Here is a 20,253-nt window from a genome sequence, read left to right on the forward strand (position 1 = left end):
AGTAAGTACTTTTTGGAAATGGAAATTTCATACTTCATTCAAACATGATTAAAATTATACCCCCAAATTACGATAACTGCGGCTCTTACCTGCTTTTGACATAATTACCTTTCATTACACTCACTAATCTTTGTTCTATACAAATTTTTATGTGCAAATGCATGGATTAGTTTAAATGTCCTGTGATATAATTGTTTATTTGAACTTACCCAAGCATTGAAAAAGATTTTAACCCACACTAGTAATCCATTCTAGTTTACACTAGAATATAACCTGAATTATAAAAATCAGACAATATTTGGTGTATTGTATTCTCTTATCAGAATGGTTTTGTCTGGGCTATTATATCAAAGTTTCAGTTATAAATAAATGTTTTTATAGTAGTACTGTCCAGTTTAGCAACTGCTCTCTGTTGGTACTTTTCCAGTGTGATCTTCTTCAGTTCTTTTTTAGTGAAACTATGTGTGGTACTTTGGGCTTTTTAATGTGTACCAAATACTCTGAGATTGTATCATTTATGCTGAGTACTTAGCTGGATATATTTGACAAGATTGATGTGTATTGCCCAGGAATTCTATATTTTGATCCTTGGTAATACTGCTATTACTGATTAGGGCAGATGGTGAAGTATAATTCTGAGAATGAGTGTTATTTAAAGGCTCTCAATCTTATTAGTTTTGGCCTCAGACCATGTATCTCTTAGAACCTGTTTTCTTATCTAAATTTAGCATGAAATTTAAGTTTCTACTTCCTTCTCTGAAGCTTCATATAAATTCAAAAGGGCAATATTGGGGCACTAAGTGAGGTATGATTCTGATCTGTGTGTCTTGTGTGAAGTTTTTTTCTTCCTTCTTCAAGTTTAATTACATTATTTAACTCAGCATTTAGAAAATGGTATAACAGGGGCTTCTGGGTGGCTCGGTCAGTTAAGCGTCCGACTCTTGATTGCAGCTCAGGTCTTGACCTCAGGGTCGTGAGTTCAAGCCCTGCTTAGGCTCCATGCTGTGCAGCCTACTTAAAGAAAAAAAGAAAAGGAAAGAAATGGCATATCACAAAAATGTAACAGATCTGGAAGGAGCAGAACTTACTATCAACCCAACATGTTTAATCTTGAAAAGTTATTTCCTAGCATTTAAGATAGCAACTATTAGGGATATTTTAATACACAGAATGCAACTTTTACTTCATTATCTCTTGCAGTAATTGTTCTTAATTTGATGACCGTTAGGACATGCCAGCAAGTGTTTTTAACAGAGTGCGTATAGTGGGACTCTAGCAGGAGCTAAGAACTGAAAAAGAGAAGAAATTTTTTTCAGGGAACAATTTAGCTAAATCTGATTTAATGATTTAAGAAAGACTTATTTTAGTATTTCTGGCCCAGGAAATTTACAGGGATCCATTGAAATCTGTGCTAAGGCTGGATGTCTATGCTATGAAGAATTTTTGTGATAAAATTGTATTTGCACTTCACACTGGCAGAATAGAAACCTAGTTTTTGAAGCAGCTTTATAACTGTGATGGTTGATGCCCTTGAATATGTATAATTATTCAAGTGAGCAGCCCAAAGTCACACAACTAGTAAAAAATAAAACTTCAGGTTGGGGGTACTCTTTTTTGTTAGGAACAACAGCGGTATCAAACAAAATCTTCCATCACTTTATCTAATTTAGAACTTTAGGATTAAAAACTATAGTGGTGGAGAACGTTACACTGATGGTATTCTAAGGTTGTCCTCTCACCTTCTCCCCCCAAAAAGATCACATCTAAATTGAGTGCTTAAGGGTGCCTGGGTGGCTCAGTTGGTTGAGCGACTGCCTTCGGCTCAGGTCATGATCCTGGAGTCCCAGGATCGAGTCCCGCATCGGGCTCCCTGCTCGGCGGGGAGTCTGCTTCTCCCTCTGACCCTCCTCCCTCTCATGCTCTCTGTCTCTCATTCTCTCTCTCTCAAATAAATAAAATCTTAAAAAAAAAAAGTATAAATTGAGTGCTTAATATCCATCTTTGCATCTAAGAAGTGTTTAGTGTGATCATCAGCCTTGGCTTGAGTGGCAGGCACAGCAGAGGCAGTAAATCTTAAGTACACTTTGTAGATATAATAAAGAATATTCTTGTCCTAGTTGTTGAACGTTGGACCACGAAGATCTCAACCTGGCCAGAGAAGAGAGCCCAGGAAGATCATCACAGTCTCTGTGAAGGAAGATGTGCACCTGAAAAAGGCAGAGAATGCCTGGAAGCCCAGCCAAAAACGAGACAGCCAAGCTGAGGATCCTGAAAACATTAAAACACAGGTGAGAACAGAAGCACATTCTAACATTGTTTTTTTGGAATTATAATGCTGTTGTTTTAATTTGCTTTAACTTGTTATTTTGTCCTATTAGTATACCTAGAGATTTTAGTTGAAGATTTTTGTAATTTTTTTGCTTTTTAAAAGCATTATTCTAGGGGCGCCTGGGTGAAAGCATCTGCCTTCAGCTCAGGTCATGATCCCGGGGTTCTGGGATCAAGTCCCGTATCGGGCTCCTTGCTCAGCAGGGAGCCTGCTTCTCACTCTGCCTGCTATTCCCCCTACTTGTACTCTCTCTCTCTGACAAATAAATAAAATCTTTAAAAAAACAAACAAACGTTATTCTAAATAAGTAAAATCTTTAAAAAAAAAAAAAGCATTATTCTAAAATCTTTAGCATAATGGGTGCCAGACAACCTGCTATTTTATTTGGTTTTCAAAACAAATACTATATATCTAGAGGGTTTATATGTCATAGGCTTTGATCATTTAGGCTTAGATCAATGCTTGCTTTTCTTAAAAATGTGTTTTTAGATTCTCAATCAGTATCCTATGCTAGTCTAGTTAGCATATTGCTTTTATGTCTCCTTGCCAGGCCTTCATTTCTAATAAGTTAGAATTTAGAAATCAATCTTGTTTTGGAGTCTTTTGGAATAAAATTGAATTCTTTGCATCTTTCTATGCATACCTGCCTGCAGAATTCCTTAGGGTAAATTGAATGAATTCCTTTAACCCAAACAAAATTATTTTTTTGTGTCAAATTATGTAGTCTTCATTCATCATTTGCTGTACACACAATGCCACTTCCTATACTTGGGTTACCTCTACTATCTTTTTTGGATTTTTCGCTTCTAGGCATCAAGACTAGAGTCTCCTCTTAAATTTTGCACCTGTATCAGAGTTAGGCATCACAGATCATATGCTGACTTGTCAGTGTCTCGTTCCTTAAATATCTTTCCTCTCATTGTGAATAGTTTAATCCAGTAGTCAAAAGCTTCAACTCTGGAGACAGGCAAGTTCTATTAGGCAAGTTCTTAATCTCAACTGTAAAATGAAGATACTAATATTACCTACCTCATAGGGCTATTGTGAAGATCGAATTCAAGTAATATAAAGCGGTTGGCATGGTTCCTGGAGCCCAGGTACTCAGTATGATGATGTTCCTGGGTCAAATATGTGCCTTATACATGATGAACTTACTCATCACAAAGCCATGCTGTCAAACCTTAATTGGCTGTTTGTTCAATTTTTTAGTGATTTCCCCAGATATTTGTCCCTAACTACATCCTTCTCCAGAGTCACTGAATTCAAGTACCTAATCTTTCCTGAATTTCTTTTCAATGTCTCTCAACCTTTTTTTACAAAAACCTTCTGCATCTCTCCCTTCGATCCCTCTGAGAAGTGCTGATTGATAAGGTGCCTAAATGGCTTGCAAAGATAGGTATAATTCCTGCTGAATCTTTATCACTGAAGATGAAGAGGTCTTGTTTTAGTAGTTAAGGCATTTGTGCCTCATTTCATTAGATTCTTGCAGCACCTATGAAGGAGGGAATAGACATTTTCCTTCTGTTACATATGAGAAAACTGAAGCTTTGAGAAATTAAGTTACCCACAGTATTGTGGAATAGTCCATTTGTTGCAGTTTGTAATCTGCCTCTGTTTACTTTATAACAGAGTTCTTCCTATTATTGCGTAGTAAGTTTTATTTCAGAAACATAATTTTATTGTGTTGTGGTATCATTCATTAATTGGCTAAGGCTAAGTTTTCTTTAGTGAAAAGATAAAGCAAATCCAGTAGAGAATTAATAGGCTTCTTTTTCAGGGTGAGTACAATCCTCTTGTTACTGATACTTTTCTTCTAAGTATGGGCATTTTTGCTCCATTCCTTCTCTTTTTTGGTGTTTTCATTCTTCTCTTTTGCATTGGTATACATCATGTTGACTTGGTGCTCCTGCTAATTCTGTTTCTTGACTTTTTTGTCAAATAGTGGTTTTATTGTTGCCTTCACTTCCAAAAAAACTCTTTCAGATCATGACCTGAGCTGAAGGCAGTCACTTAACTGACTGAGCCACCCGGTGCCTCAATAAATTACTTTTTTTATCCTAGTTTTTTTTTAAGCTTAGATTATCATCTGAAATATTTGAGGTATTTGAAGGTTGTGGGTTTTTTCCTTCCTTCCTCTCTACCTCGCTCCCTTTCTTTCTCTTTCCTTCTTTCTAAAGATTTATTTTACACTAGAGAAGGAGAGAGAGAATGTGGGGGCAGGGATGGGGGCAGAGGGAGAGAGAGAGAAACTCAAGCAGACTCCCTGCTGAGTGTAGAACCCAACATGGAGCTCCATTATTCTAGGGACGCCTGGGTGAAAGCATCTGCCTTCAGCTCAAGTCATGATCCCGGGGTCCTGGGATCAAGTCCCGTATCGGGCTCCTTGCTCAGCAGGGAGCCTGCTTCTCACTGCCTGCTATTCCCCCTACTTGTACTCTCTCTCTCTGACAAATAAATAAAAATCTTTAAAAAAAAAACCAAATGTTATTCTAAATAAGTAAAATCTTTAAAAAAAAAAACAAACACTTTATGTAGATATAATTTGGGACTCGATCCCAAGACCCTGAGATCATGACCTGAGCCAAAACCAAGAGCTGCCTGCTTATTGACTGAGCCACCCAGTCGCCCCAAGGTTGTTTTTTTTCCTTGATATAAAGCACAGGTTGTTTTAGACCTCATCAATATTCTCAGTTGGTAGAGGCAATTGAGAGAAGTTTGGTGATTTTCCCGCCCCTAAGAAACTCAGTTTTTTTTATAAAAGCAATGCTGACTTATTGCTGAAAAACCTGACTATATAATTTTTAAAGATTTAAATAGATTTATTTACTGTCTCCTTCTAAAGAAAACTGTTAACATATTGGCACATATTCTAAAAATCCTTATATTCAGATACCAGTTTTTTTTATAGGGATCAAATAAAACATTTTATAGGCCTTTACAGTTATGTCATTGTTTCATGGATTTTTACAACTTGGTATTTTACTGAGGCGTAATTTACATTTAGTAAGCTTTATTTTTGGTGTATAATTACACAACTGATGAATACATACCACCACAATCAAGATATGCTATGTTTTTATCAGACCCCAGGAATTTCCTTGTGTTACTTTTTATGCCCATCTTCTCCCTAAATGCCCACCTCTAGCAGTCAGTAATCTGTTTGTCCCAATAGCACTGGTTTTTCCAAAATATCAAATAAATGGAATCATTTTGAATATAGCTTCTTTCACTTAGCATATTACATTTGAGATGCATCTGTAGTCATTATATGTATGATTAGTTATTTTTTTATTACCTATTAGTATTCCGTTGTTATGGATATACCACAGACTGTTTATCCATTCACAGGGGAAACAGTTTTCAGGTTTTGGCAATTGGAATAAAAGTGCTGTAATCATTTATGTATAGGATTTGTGTGAACATAAGCTTTTGTCTCTTTTGGATAAAATTGTAGCTGTGATGTCCATGAATTATCTGGTAAATATAGGTTTGACTTTATCAGAAAATGCCAAACTATTTTCCAAGGTGGTTATTGGATGATTTTGCATTTCCATTGGCAAGGCTTGAGACTCTCAGTTACTCCACTTCTTCGCTGGCACTTGTTATTTTGTGCTTTATAAATGTGAACCATTCTAATGGATGTGTGGTAGCATCGCATTGTTTTAATTTGCATTTCGAAATGAATAATATATTGAATAAACACATCTTTTCTTGTGCTTAATTGCCATTCTTACATCTTCTTTGGTAAAATTTCTGTTCTTTTGCCCTGTTTTATTGGCTGGTGGTTTTCTTATCATTTATTTTCAGAGTTCTGTCTATATTCTGGATACAAATCTTTCATCAAATGTGTGCTTTGCAAAAATTTTCTTCCAGTCTGTCGTTTGTCTTCATTCTCTAAATAGTGTCTTTTGCAGAAATGAAGTTTTTACTTTGATCATGTTGAATTTATCAACTTCTGCATTTATAAGTTATACTTTTGCTGTGATATCTAAAAAATCTTTGCATAACCCAAGAATATAAAATTTTTCTCCTTTCTTCTAGAAGTTTATAGTTTTAGGTTTTACATATATGTCTGTGATCCAGTTTTAATTAATTTTTGTATTTCATGCAAGATATGGATCAAGATTTTTTTTTTTCTTTCTTATGTATATCCAGTTGTCCAGCACCATTTGTTGGAAGGATTATCCTTTTTCTCAGGTGCCTGGGTGGCTCAGTCATTAAGCGTCTGCCTTCTGCTCAGGTTATGATCCGAGGGGCCTGGGATCGAGTCCCAAGTCAGGCTCCCTGCTCAGCGGGGAGCCTGCTTCTCCTTCTCCCCCTCCCTCCAGCTCATGCTCTCTCTCTTTTGCTCTGCTCTCTCGCAAATAAATAAAATCTTAAAAAAAAAAAAATTATCCTTTTCCCATTCAGTTTTCTTTGCACCTTTGTTGAAAATTAGTTCATCATACATGTGTGCGTCTAGTTCTAGACTTACATCCCAGTGATATATGTGTCAGTCCCCTGGCCAATACCACACTGTCTTTGTATAGTAAATATTGAAATCAGGTTGTATGAGCCCTCCAACTTTGTTATTTCTCAAAATCATTTAGGCTATTCTGGCTTTTTTTTTCCCTTGTCTTTTCACATAAATTGTTGAATCAGCATCTTGATTTCTATCAGAAAGCTCCAAAACCCTACTAGGATTTTTATTGTTATTGTTTTAAATCTATAGATCAGTTTAGAGAAAATTGACAACTTAACAATAATGAATCTTCTAATACATGTACATGACATAGACCTCTTTATTTAGGTCGTCCTTGATTTCTTTCATCAGTGATTTAGGGTTTTTATCATACAGCTCCTATGGATATTTTGTTAGATTCTTAACTATTTCATGGTTTTTGGTGTTATTGTAAACAGTACTTTTAAAATATGTATTTCTCGTTGTTCATTGCTAATATATAGAAATAAAATTGATATTTGTATGTTGACTTATATTCTGCAACGTTGCTAGATTCGTTTATTAGTTCTAGCATCTCTTTTTGTAGATTCCTTATGATTTTCTACATAATCATATCATTAATGAATAGAGAGTTTTATTTCTTCCTTTACAATCTGTACAGGTTGTAGTTCTTTTTCTCTGCTTTTTTGCACTGACTAGGACCTCAAGTATGACTTTGAATAGGATGGTGAGAATAGACATTCTTGCCTTATTCCTATTCTTAGAGGGAAAGCAGTCATTCTTTGACCATTAAGTAGAGTTATAGATGCTTTTCTTTTCTAGTTGCGGAAGTTCTCTTCTATTTTTAATTTGATGAGAGTTTAAAATACTCCTGCCTAGTATTCTATACCATAATTTATATTATATCATAATTTAGACAGGTTTTCTATTTTAGGACACTTAAGTTGTTTGCTATAAAGGGGGTACTGATGGAAGTCATTGTGACCAAAACCTTTTGTACCTATCCTTAAATGTGAATAAATTTCTAAAAGTATAATAGTTGTTTCAAAAGATAATCATAGTTTTTTTGGGTTTTTTTGTTTTTGTTTTGTTTTGCTTTAAGGATACATCACAGTTTTAAAGCTTTTAATACACATTGTCAAATTGCCCTGAGAAATGTACCAGAGGATACTCCTGCCAGTGACTATACTTAGTTCCTAGAATTCTCATCAGTTACGGAAAAGAAGTGGTATAATTGTTTGATGTTTGTTGAAATAGATGGACTTAATTATTTCTGTGAAGAGTTCATAATCCTTGTTAATTTGGGAAGTTGAACTTATAAAAAAATATTAATCCTTACAGAAAGAATCATCCTGTCCAAGTTACTGTAACACTCTTTTCTTTTTTGTGGCCCTTCTAGGAACTTTTTAGAAAAGTTCGAAGTATCTTAAATAAACTGACACCACAGATGTTCAACCAACTGATGAAGCAAGTGTCAGGACTTACTGTTGACACAGAGGAGCGGCTGAAAGGAGTCATTGACCTGGTCTTTGAGAAGGCTATCGATGAGCCCAGTTTCTCTGTGGCTTATGCAAACATGTGTCGGTGTCTAGTAACGGTAAGAAGAGAGGAAGGAGTAAAACCAGAAATCTCCAAGAGGTATATTCTCCCCTCACTACACATTCTTCCCAGAAGTGTTATTGGGGCAACATAAAGGGGAGAATATATTTTTAGCACTTTTTAATATACTATTCTCAATGTATAAAAAGAATCTTGCTTCATTAAAATGTATCCTCACCTCTGGAGGGGATATGGAAATAGCCTGAAATAGGCCTGCTATGGTCCACCCATTGTGAGCAATACTGAATAAGTTTTAAATTAGTAATATGAAATAATTGGCATGAGCAACCTACCTCTCCTGTTGTGTCTTCTTATAGAAATAAAGTGAATGCTTACATTCACATTTAATTTAAACTGAAAATATATTGGTTCTAATTTGAGCCTTGGTGAAAATGATAGCATAGTTATGGTCATAAAAGGTTCCAAAGTGATCATTTCATCTCTAAGGAACTATTAGATTTCTTTCTCTTTACATTGTCCACAGCCATTTAATCTCTACAGCCTGTCAAATCTAGGGCAAGACAATGGGAGACCAAAGAGCTTCTGGTTAGTGTTCATTGTTCTCTATTTTCTGCAGTTAGAACACTACCATATACCATCTGTGTTTTCTCTGCCTGTTACTGTTACCCAGGTACTTGTGTCAGAAACGTGTGTCCTTTAACATTTGGGTTTCTTCTTAATTATCACCATTCATTGTCATTTGCCTTGTTACGAAAATGCAGAATTCTGTCATTCTCCCAATATTTTGAATTCCTGTGTCAAAGATAGGTAAGTCTGTTGTGACCTGGAAAAGTTATTTCTTTCGTCTATAAGGAATTTAAACTTCATACTGAAAAAAAAAAACAGCATTTAACATGAAAATGATCACTTAGAGCATATTCTGTGAATTGCGATATGTTGATGTTTGAATGGATGTTCTAGACCTAAAAACCAAGTAGAACAAAAAAGAAATGACTGTGTTATTGGTAGAATGACAAACTGCTTCTGTGAAGCAGGTGGAGTTCAGGTTGGGCCTGAGAGGGGCTGGGTGGTGGGAACAAGTATAGAGCAGGGAAAGTTCATGTCTGCGGCAGCGCACGTAGCACAACAGTCACAGATGTGGGCTTGGCGTCGCACCGTTCTGGCTTTACATTTTAACTTTAAAATTTAAACTTAAGTTCCTACTCTGCAAGCTGCTAACTTACAATAATAAACTTTATAATAAACTATAATGAACTGTTTTAAACTTTGTAACTTTATAAAATTAAATTACCTGTTTAAACCTCATTTTTTAATCCATAAAATAAGATTAAGTCACACAATTTGAGGCTATTACAATGATAACATTAATTTAATAATAATATAATTTAATGAGATTATGTATGTCAAGTTCCTAGCTCAGTATTTGACCTGTATAATCCCTAAATAATTCAAAATTATATTGGTGGTGGAAAAGATTGCAAAGGTCTTGAAATGCTGGCTGAATGAGGTTGATTGTAATAACAGAAATTATCTACTTAGTACCTACTAAGTTGCATTATGGGTAGATGCTTTACAAATTTTATTGTTAATAGCTATTATAACCCTGAAAGGTCAGTATTATTAGCCCTACTTCACTGAACAAGAAACTGAGGCTTAAAAATGGATAAGTAACGTGCTTAAGGTCACATAACTAGTAAGTGGCAGTGCTAGAATCCAAGTCTAGGATTATTCAGTCACTTGCCATATTGCCTTCTAACATACCGTACTGTAGGTATCTGAAGGCAAACTAATTCTCCATCTCATGCCTCTCATTTTCCTTGTGGCAGCCATGACATCTTGTAGTCACTCATTAGAACTAGATCCCAGATCTCCTGGCTTATACTTTAGTGCTCTTTACTAATTTTAGATTTAATCCTATAGGCCATGAAGGATTGTTAATGTTTTTTTCTGTTTTGTTTATTTGAGAGAGAGCACGAGAAGGGCAGGGGGAGGGACAGAGGGGGAGAGAGAGAATCTCAAGCAGACTCCCCACCAGGAGGGGTGCCACATGTGGGGCTCGATCCCACAACCCCGAGAACACAACCTGAGCCAAAATCAAGAGTCAGACACTTAACCGACTGAACCACGCAGGCGCCCCTGTTAATGTTTTTTAATAGAAGAGTATCCTTGATGAAAATGGCCTTTTGAAAGGCAAGAGTAGAAGTTAGATTAAAATAGAAAGAAATTATGGATAAACCAACCACTTATGTGAATTTTGTTATGATTCACCCCTTTTTAAATAAGATTGATTAAACTTTACTGGATTATTATTTTTTTTTTAAGATTTTATTTATTTATTTGACAGAGACAGCAAGAGAGGGAACACAAGCAGGGGGAGTGGGAGAGGGAGAAGCAGGCTTCCCGCGGAGCAGGGAGCCCGATGCGGGGCTCGATCCCAGGACCCTGGGATCATGACCTGAGCCGAAGGCAGACGCTTAACAACTGAGCCACTCAGGCGCCCCTTTACTGGATTATTTTCAATTGCAGAATAACCTTTTGGAATAAGTCCAGTAGTATAGGGGTATTCATAGAGAAAGTGACTACTCTTCTTTCAGCCCCATCCAGTTACACTTCCCTTTGTGAATGGTTTGTATGTGTACTTCCACAATTTTATCTATATTCATAAAATTATATAAAAACATATCCATATGTATAAAAAATACTTTTGGTTTTATAGTAGTTAAATTATATCATGTATGTATTTTTTTTGCAGTTTACTTTATTTTCACTTAATATGTTTTGGGCATACCCCTACGTCACTACAGATAGATTTGACTCCTACTTTTTTAGTAGTTGCATAGTATCTGAAGATATACACACACACACACACACACACACACATATATATATACCATAATTTCCCCAGCCTTTTCTCTCTCTCTCTTTCCTTCCTCTTTTTCTTCCATGTTGTTTCTAGTTTTTTGGTTTTGGGGGGTTTTCTTGCAACCACAAGCAGCATCAAAGTATATTTACCCTTACATGTTGAGGATTTACTTTTTTAGTATAAATTCCCCCAGACTTATATACCAAATGATACAAGTTTTTAGACTTTTTTTTATTGAAATATAACAGACATACATGCTATTTGGGAAAAGAAAAATTCCTGATTTGTTGCTTTTGTCAAATTTAATGATATAGTTTCTTCATGGCTGATTTTAAGCCAGTGACAGTTTGACAGATAATTCACAAAATTTCGACCTAACAGTTGGCTCCCATAAACCAGTACGAGCTAGCTTTAGCACACCATTACAACATGCATATAGAAGATTGTACAGATCATTAGTGTACAGCTCAGTGTATATCAGTGAAGTGAACATACCTACCACCCTGGTCAGTAAATAGAACTGTACCCTTCCTTCTTCCTTAAAGGTAACCACTGTCTTGACTTATAGTACTTTTGAGGTACCGAGGGCCTGAAATGAAAGGTGGCAATGGGAATAGAGTCACCATTTGTTCCTACTATGTATAAAATACAAAAATCAAACAGTCATGGGAATTATAAATCTAAGTAAGAAAAGCTAATCTTGGGGCGCCTGGGTGGCTCAGTCGTTAAGCGTCTGCCTTTGGCTCAGGTCATGATCGAGCCCCGCATCAGGCTCCCTGCTCGGCCAGGAGCCTGCTTCTCCCTCTCCCACTCCCCCTGCTTGTGTTCCCTCTCTCGCTGTCTCTCTCTGTCAAATAAATAAATAAAATCTTAAAAAAGAAAAGAAAAGCTAATCTTTTAGGAGAAAATTGAGACTATCTTCATGAACTTTGGGGAAGATTTTCTTTAGAAGATTAAGATTCAAAATGAGTAACAGAAAAATAATATCAGATTTGACTATTAAAATTTGCAGTCCTTGGTGTGCAGCAAATGATACCATAAATAAAATAAAAAGATAAAGCCACAGTGTGGCAGAATCTATTTGGAATACATAATAATTGATAAAATATTCAAATATAGGACACCTGGGTGGCTCAGTTGTTAAGCGTCTGCCTTCAGCTCAGGATGGGATCGAGCCCCATGTCAGGCTTCCTGGTCAGTGGGAAGCCTGCTTCTCCCTCTCCCCCTCCCCGCTTGTGTTCCCTCTCTCGCTGTCTCTTTCTATCAAATAAATAAATAAAATCTTTTAAAAATATATATAGAATTAAGGAGAAAAAATCAAATCAGTAAGAAATAAAACAACCCAATGGGCAATTTATAGAAATGAAAATCTGTTAGCTGATGAATTTAACAAAAGATATTCAGTGTTATTCATGAGTAGGGAAATAACAAATAAGCCACAATTCTGTACAAGTCACACTTGTTAGAGTAGGAAAAAAAATGAAATCATTTTAAAGTGTTCACGGATGAATACAGTCACTTTGGTGAGTAATTAGACAATAATGTTGAAGATGTTCATATACTATTCCTCAGGAATTTTACTTCTTGGTAATATACCCCACAGAAATTACCAGATGTACACAAGGACTCATTTTTAAGAATGTTTATTTTTTGTATTGGTTTTAATAGTGAATAATAAGAAACAAATTAAATAAGCCTGAACAAGACAAGTATACCACAATTTATTTGGTCAGTGGATTTGAATAGTAATATATATACAGCAGTTAAAATTAATGAAGTAAGACTAAATGTATTAACGTGAATCAACCTCAAAAATGGTACTGAATAACAGTATGACATCATTTAGTAATTTTTTATAATATGCAAAATGAAATTATTGTTCATACTAAATACATATATAATAAAATTATACCATTTGGAAATACCAAATATCAAATTCAAGATAAGAGAGAAAAGGTCTTCAGATTAAGGAAAAATACACAGGAGTAAGTGTTAGGACTTCTAGTTTTGACGTTAGGTGATCCAGACCACCTTTGAGGGATAACAATTAGAAAAGTTGGCTACAATATTTTTTAAAATCTTGAAGGCATCAGAGAGCTAAAAACCAGTAAAGAATTATTAAGGTTAAGATCTTTGAAAAGGTAGAAATCCAAAGAAAAGTGACACATTGAGTAAAACTTCCCTCTAAAAGAGGCAACTAAAACGTCTTGAAAAACTTGTTTTTCAAAGACTTGTTGGGCTAGGGGACAGAATTTGGGAACAGTGTTTACCAAAAGAGTGGTGGAGGAGGCTCTAGTGAATCCTCCTATATTTTAGGTTGGGACTGCAAAGGACTGCATGCTTAAACAGGGGTGAATCAGAAATTGACCTGCTCTCACAGGGACTGTGTGTAGCTCAACATCAAATAATCTCAGTCCTTGAATTTGGCTTGTAGTGATCTGAATGTGTTAGTGCCTGCTAGGTACCTGGAAGAAGCAAACACAAATTCTTTTTAAAATATCATATTAAAAAAAACCTGTCATACTAGCTTTCAAATTATTTCTATGAACAATTTTTCAAATAAAATGTACAGCATATAGTTAGAAATAATAAGTCACACAAAGGAAAAAGATGACCATGAATGAGAACGAGCAATAAACAAGTTTCCCACAGGAGCTCCAGATATTGGCTTTTATCAGGCACAGACATCAAATAACTATATTTATTATGTTCAAGGTAATAAAGATAGGTTGAAATTTTTAACAGAAAGAGAAAATATCAAAAGAACTAAATAGAAATCCCAGAACTGAATATATAATAAAATCCAGAACTTAATGGATTGGTTTAATAGCTGATTAGTTACAGCTGAAATAAAGAATTATGAAGTAGAAGATGGGTCTGTAGAATCCATAATGAGGCACAGAGACCAAAAAATGAAAAATACAAAAGAGAGGGTAAATGATGAGGAAGATTCCATAAGATCAAACTTTGCTTTGATTGGAGTCCCAAGAGGAGAGAGGAGGAAGTGGGAAGAAAGCAGTACTTGAAGAGAGTGGCTGAGAAATTTTTCATAAGTACTGAGATGTTAAAGCCACAGATTGAAACAAATTCCTACAAATCCCAAGCACAAATTTAAAAAAACAAAAAAGTTAAAATGAAGGAAAGTGTTTAGACTGGTGATAGCAAAGCTACTTACAGTAAAAGATAGAAAGTAACCAGGGAGGGGAGGAGATACTAAAAAGAACAATAATTTGTCAGTAGGTTTTTTAGGACACAAATGTCACTGTACAAAAGAAAAGATTGGTAAATTGGACTGCATTAAATTTAGCATGTTTTTCCTCAAAAGATGTCATTAAGGGAGTAAAAATGCAGATCATGTATTAGATAAAGATAATTGCAACACAAAAATCCAATGAAGGGTTTATATCAGATTTTTTGTCAAGCTAAAAGAAATCAATGAGAATAACTCAGTGTTTTAAATAGGCAATAAACGTGCACCTACAATTCATCAAAGAGGTCATCCAAATGACCAACAAACATGATGAAATTAACCAACTAGCTATAAAACTATACATTAACTCCAGATTGCTAAACTTACCGGGATTTGGCAAATTATGTGAAGCAGGAACTCAAGCATTGCTAGTGGGAATATAAAGTAGTGACGGCCACTATGAAGACAAGCTCAGCTATAAAAGCTGAAGTTGGGGGTGCCTGGGTGGCTCAGTCAGCTAAGCCTTGATCTCAGCTCAGGTCTTGATCTCAGGGTCATGAGTTTGGGCCCTGCACTGGGCTGCTCCACACTGGACATGGAGCCTACTTAAAAAAAAAAAAAAAGCTGAAATTATTTTTCTGCTATAACAAACATTTCCATTCTTAAGTACCAACTGATAAACCTACACTTCTTATATACTAGGCAACATATGCAAAAATGTTAGTAGCATTTTTCATAACAGATGAATAAATAAAAATATTGTAAAAAACAAAACAAAACCAACCCCCCAAAACAGACTTTGGGCATAAAATAAATTCAAGTTGTTATTCTTCTGTTCATGCATTTACCCACTTAAAACATTTCTGAGAGTCTGTGATGTGCCAGACTCTAGGCACATTCTAGGCACTGGGAATTTAGCAGTGAAAAAACAACAAAAAAGACAGAAAAAGGACCTGCCCTTAGGATTTTACATGCTTATGGGGTTCTTGAGATGTGAATTTTGATTTGAATTATTATTAAACAAAAGCACAGCAATTAAAATTATCAACAATCCAACTAAAAATTTTATTTTACTACAGATTTAGAGACAGGACAACATTCTCTCTTGTCCACTCTCTTCTATTAGCCATTCCAATTCAGTTGTCCTCCTCCTAAGATAAGTACTGAATTCTAGTTAAATGGTTTGCGGTTTATAAAGGGGGTCTTTGTTTTTATTTTTTATCTCCACTGTGGCAGGCATGTATTTAGTAGGCATACTTTAGTAGGCACTAGAGGCAGAATTCTGAGCATTCTGTGTCCTGTTATGCCATATCCAGAACATACCCAGTGTTGCCACTGCCCAGGTGCTTCAAATGCAAACAATGCAAAGAATGGGAGGATTGAGTATAGGAAGAGACACTAAGAGAGTGAAGGAGACACACTTAAATCTCATCAGAAATAAAGCATAGAAGGACAGATCAGGAAAGTCAGCTTTGGGCAACAGCAAGTGGCTGGAGTCAACTGGAGGAGGAGGGATGTTCAGCTCACCTGATGAAAGATGAAAAATGCTTTGAAGAAACATTGAGGAGAAATGACTTACCCTGTCATAACTCTCTTTTGAATCTTGTGGGCATCTCTCAGAACTATGTACCTTTTCCGGTGTATCTAACCAGAGATACAGTTTAATAGATGTGTTTGTAGTACATTCAGAGTATGTTCGTTCAGCTTTAACAGGTGATGTCACTAAGGTCAGGACATAACTACTGATGGAGTCTAGTATGTCACCATGGACTCGTGAGTGACAGTTGGACAACTGATTTATTACTGTTCGCTTCACATGTTAGAGTTAACATGGAGGTGCCACTACATTTACACTAGTCATTCCAAATATTTTACCTCATACTGGAACATGCTTCAGGAGCAAAATGCCTCGTGGGCCAGGAGTTCCCACTAGCATTGTTTATGTTCTGAGACAGCTTTGAAAATCTGTAGCACACTGAGCAAGGCCAGGGCTGGTCCTTTCATATTCTAGTCTCTCTTTTTTTTTTTTTTTAAGATTTTATTTATTTATTTGACAGAGAGGGAACACAAGCAGGGGGAGTGGGAGAGGGAGAAGCAGGCTTCCCGCGGAGCAGGGAGCCTGATGCGGGGCTCGATCCCAGGACCCTGAGATCACGACCCAAGCCGAAGGCAGTTGCTTAAGCGACTGAGCCACCCAGGTGCCCCAATATATTCTAGTCTCTTATTTGACTACCATAATTAACACACAGCTGGCAGCCCTTGCTGATTCTCTGGGAGTTTGATCCTTTGAGGGATAAGAAGGATTTACCCTCAGTACCCGCAAATATATCAGCAGTACGGGCCCACTTGCTTAAAATGAGTACCTGATGCTGACAACATTCGTATCCAGGATTGCTGGGTGACTGGTATGTGGACAGGTCTCATTCCAAATGAGAAGATGCACTGTTAGTTTACGGTGTGATATGTTACACTGTTAGTTTACATCTTTGTAAAAACGAAAAGCCAGGTTCTCTCCAGTGTGTTTAGCTTACCGAACAGCCTTACTGAAATATTCCCCCTGACGCCCTTTCTCCCTGAGAAACCATCTCAGACAACCCATTTAAGACACATGTCTTAGTTTCGTTTGTGGACTGCTGCTTAATGAAAATTAAAGTTCTCACTGTTGCACATCCCCCTCCCCCTTTTTTTTTTGCTATTATCCATAATCACACTTGCAAACATCTACCTTGTTTATTGTTATGGATTATATGTTTGTGTCCCCCACCCCCAATTCATATTTTGAAGCCCTAACCCTCAGTCTGCTGGTATCAGTAGGTGGGGCCTTGGGAAGGTAAGGTTTAGATGAGGTTGTAAGGATAGAGCCTCCATGGAGAGATTAGTGCCTTTATAAGAAAAGGAAGAGAGAGTAGAGCTTCCCCTGTCCACCACTTGAGGATACAGGAGAAAGCTATAAATCAAGAAAAGGGTGCCCACCAAGAACCAAATCTGCTGATACCTTAGTCTTGGACTGAGAGACTGTGAGAAATAAATGTCTGTTGTTTAAGCCACCATTCTGTGGTAGTTATTATAGCAGCCTTAGCAGACCAAAACATCCACTCATCATGTCTTTTCTAACTAAAACAGTTTCATTGGGTCTCCTGACTAGTCAATGTCCAGCAGACAACACGGGCTGACTTAATGATTCATAACCCTGTTGAATTTATCATCTCAAGAACAAAAAAGTTACCATGCATCACCATTTTCAGAGAATATGTTCTCACTGGCCTATTTCCCTATTTCCACCACCCTCTTAATCATCCCCATGGACATTAAAACCATGTTCGAAAACAAGTTCTTAGGAGGTTGTGTAGCTAGGCATTCATTCATTTGAAGATATGTGTACTTGCAGATCTGTGGCCGTTCTGCTGATTATTTAGTTTTAATATTTCCATTTGATTGTATCTAAAAAGCCTCTGTATAATCATGTTTTTTATGACTTGTACATGTGAAATCTCCCATGATCATTATTTTGGGATAGCAAATATTCATATTTATTGCCATTTGTGTGGTTTTCTACCTACTTGCTTGGTGAGCTGACTTGGCTTCTATGCTTTTTTGACACCCATGTTATTACAATTTAGATTACTCTTAATTTTTAATCATAAACATGTCAAATGCAGCTCTAAGTATATAAATATAGCTATATTAGTTTATTAGACTCTTGTCGATGTGCCAGCCACTATCATTTGCATTACTTAAACTAATCTCATGTAATTTCCAATAGTCCTAAAAGATAGATGTTATCATCCCCATTTTAGAAAGAAATAGAGGTTTGGCAAAACTAAGTAACTTGGCCAAAGTCACCTAGCAGAGCAGGGATTAGTTCCTGTTTCAACAGCTATTTTATAATGTCCCTCAGTCTACAGTCATTGGAATGTCTCCTTTTGCAGATGAAGGGACTGAAGCTCAATGTTCAGTGTTTCAAAGAGATTTTATTTATTTATTTTTTTAAGATTTTATTTATTTATCTGAGAGAGAGAGAATGAGAGAGAGCACATGAGAGGGGGGAGGGTCAGAGGGAGAAGCAGACTCCCTGCCGAGCAGGGAGCCCGATGTGGGACTCAATCCAGGGACTCCAGGATCATGACCTGAGCCGAAGGCAGTCGCTTAAGCAACTGAGCCACTCAGGCGCCCTGTTCAGTGTTTCAAATATCCCATCCTTCTTCTCTGTAATTTACAAAGTGCTTCCACTAAACCTATTTCATTGGATGCTCAAAGCTGTACTCTAGGTTAGACTTGGGTATTGTGTCTCCCTTGTTTTGGAGGATGAAACTGAAACTTGTGTTAAAAGAATTGCCTTTGTTTAAAAGTAAGTAAGTTTATCTTCCATTCCTTAATCCAACACTTTGAACATAGCCTTCCCTATATAAAAGGTCTAAAAGGCATAGCTTTTTACATCTTTTGTGTAGGAAAAGGTCTCCCTTGCCTTGTGTCATTTCTGCTTGTTTCCTGAAAGCAAACTGTCTTAAGTTCTATTTATTTAATCTTTTTGATTCATTTTCATTCTGGTCCCTCTCACTATGAAAGCGTGGCTTGGATTTTCATACTGTTGTCCACATTCTTTCCATTTTCTGCACATTACAATCCATAATACAAGAAACATCTCTTTAGGGCTGATTGTGGCTCAGCCGATTTTTGTCCAACGAATTATGTCCATAATATTAATGTAGATGATGCTGGTAAATATGCCAAGAAGCCAGATAGAGCTTTTTGGCTGGTTTACTTGTGATCCTGTAAAGCAGCAAATTGGAAACAACTTCTGGGTTTTTTTTTTTTCCGCTGATTTTTAAGAGTTTTAGTTTGTTCTGGAACCTAATACCATGTTGTTGGTCTATTATATACCACCTTGCTCATGGATATGCTTTCTAGTTCTCTTTTGTAGTCTGTTGTTGTATGTTCTGGGTCCTAAATAGAGTCCACTTTTGGCTTTTCCTTTGGAAAGCCTTTGCTTTCATGAGCATTTCTTTTCTTGAAGGCTGATTTAAATGCCTGCCTTCCTGTGCAATCATGGAGTAGGCCTGACTATAAAATTATCTGTAGTCACTTGAATTTGTTTGGCTTGACTTTGGAGATAAGGACGTGTTAGCTTTTTTATGCTTGGTGAAAAAAATACTTGGTAATCTTACCCTCTTCCTGAGTTAATATTTCCAGCTGAAAACGTGTAATGAAACACTTGCTCTCTTGGTTGATTAGAACTGGACTTTTTGGGGCACTTAGCTGGCTCAATCAGTGGAGTGAGCGACTCTTGATCTCAGGATTGTGAGTTCGAGCCCCTTGTTGGGTGTAGAAATTACCTAAAAATGAAATGTTAAAGAAAAAACAACAAGAAAACTGGACTGTTAAATGGTCTTTCATGTGTCGTAGGGAATCAGTTGGAGAGGGTGTCCATCAGTTCTAGCACAAATCCAGTATATATAGCATCATAGTCCTCAGTTTTCAAGAAGTTTCTCTAGCCATGCAACCTTAGTCAGCAGCTGTCCAAGTCATTCTGGTTGATAACATTAACTCTTTTGTGAGTGTAAATACATTGCGTTCTATTTTTTACCAAGTTGTCCCATTAAACCTAGGGCAAAGACCATGCATTTCAGAACTTTGGGAGCCACTTTGTGATTCCAGAAAAACCATTTTGCTGTGTTACACAGTAGCTGTTCAAAATGGTGCTTAGGGGGATTGCATCTGTAAAATGGTTAATTTTAGTCAATCAGTGCAGCAGTCCACTTTCTTATGTCTCTTTGTTTGGTTACACATAACCTTGAAGATACGAGCTATTGCTGTTACTAGAAAGCAGTTCTGAGACTCGAACGGAAACCTTGTAAGCATCTTGCCTCCAC

At 36.5% G+C, this 20,253-nt stretch overlaps 1 protein-coding gene across 21 annotated transcripts in view; it reads left to right on the forward strand.

The window, feature by feature from the left end:
- EIF4G3 (eukaryotic translation initiation factor 4 gamma 3) overlaps positions 1-20,253 on the forward strand; it is a 338,664-nt gene that overhangs the window by 268,375 nt on the left and 50,036 nt on the right. For 20 of the 21 annotated variants that reach the window (XM_064589816.1, XM_064589800.1, XM_064589806.1 and 17 more), the window contains 2 exons: positions 2,118-2,288; positions 8,170-8,367. In XM_064589816.1, the coding sequence (XP_064445886.1) occupies positions 2,118-2,288; positions 8,170-8,367 (369 nt within the window). Of the gene's footprint in view, positions 1-2,117; positions 2,289-8,169; positions 8,409-20,253 lie in introns of all 21 variants that reach the window. The other variant, XM_064589818.1, reaches the window with a different exon arrangement.

The sequence above is a fragment of the Mirounga angustirostris genome, unplaced genomic scaffold (genome assembly GCF_029215605.1).
Source record: "Mirounga angustirostris isolate CCGP_5_RB_7025 unplaced genomic scaffold, mMirAng1.0.hap1 SCAF_4, whole genome shotgun sequence".
Taxonomy (NCBI): domain Eukaryota; kingdom Metazoa; phylum Chordata; class Mammalia; order Carnivora; family Phocidae; genus Mirounga; species Mirounga angustirostris.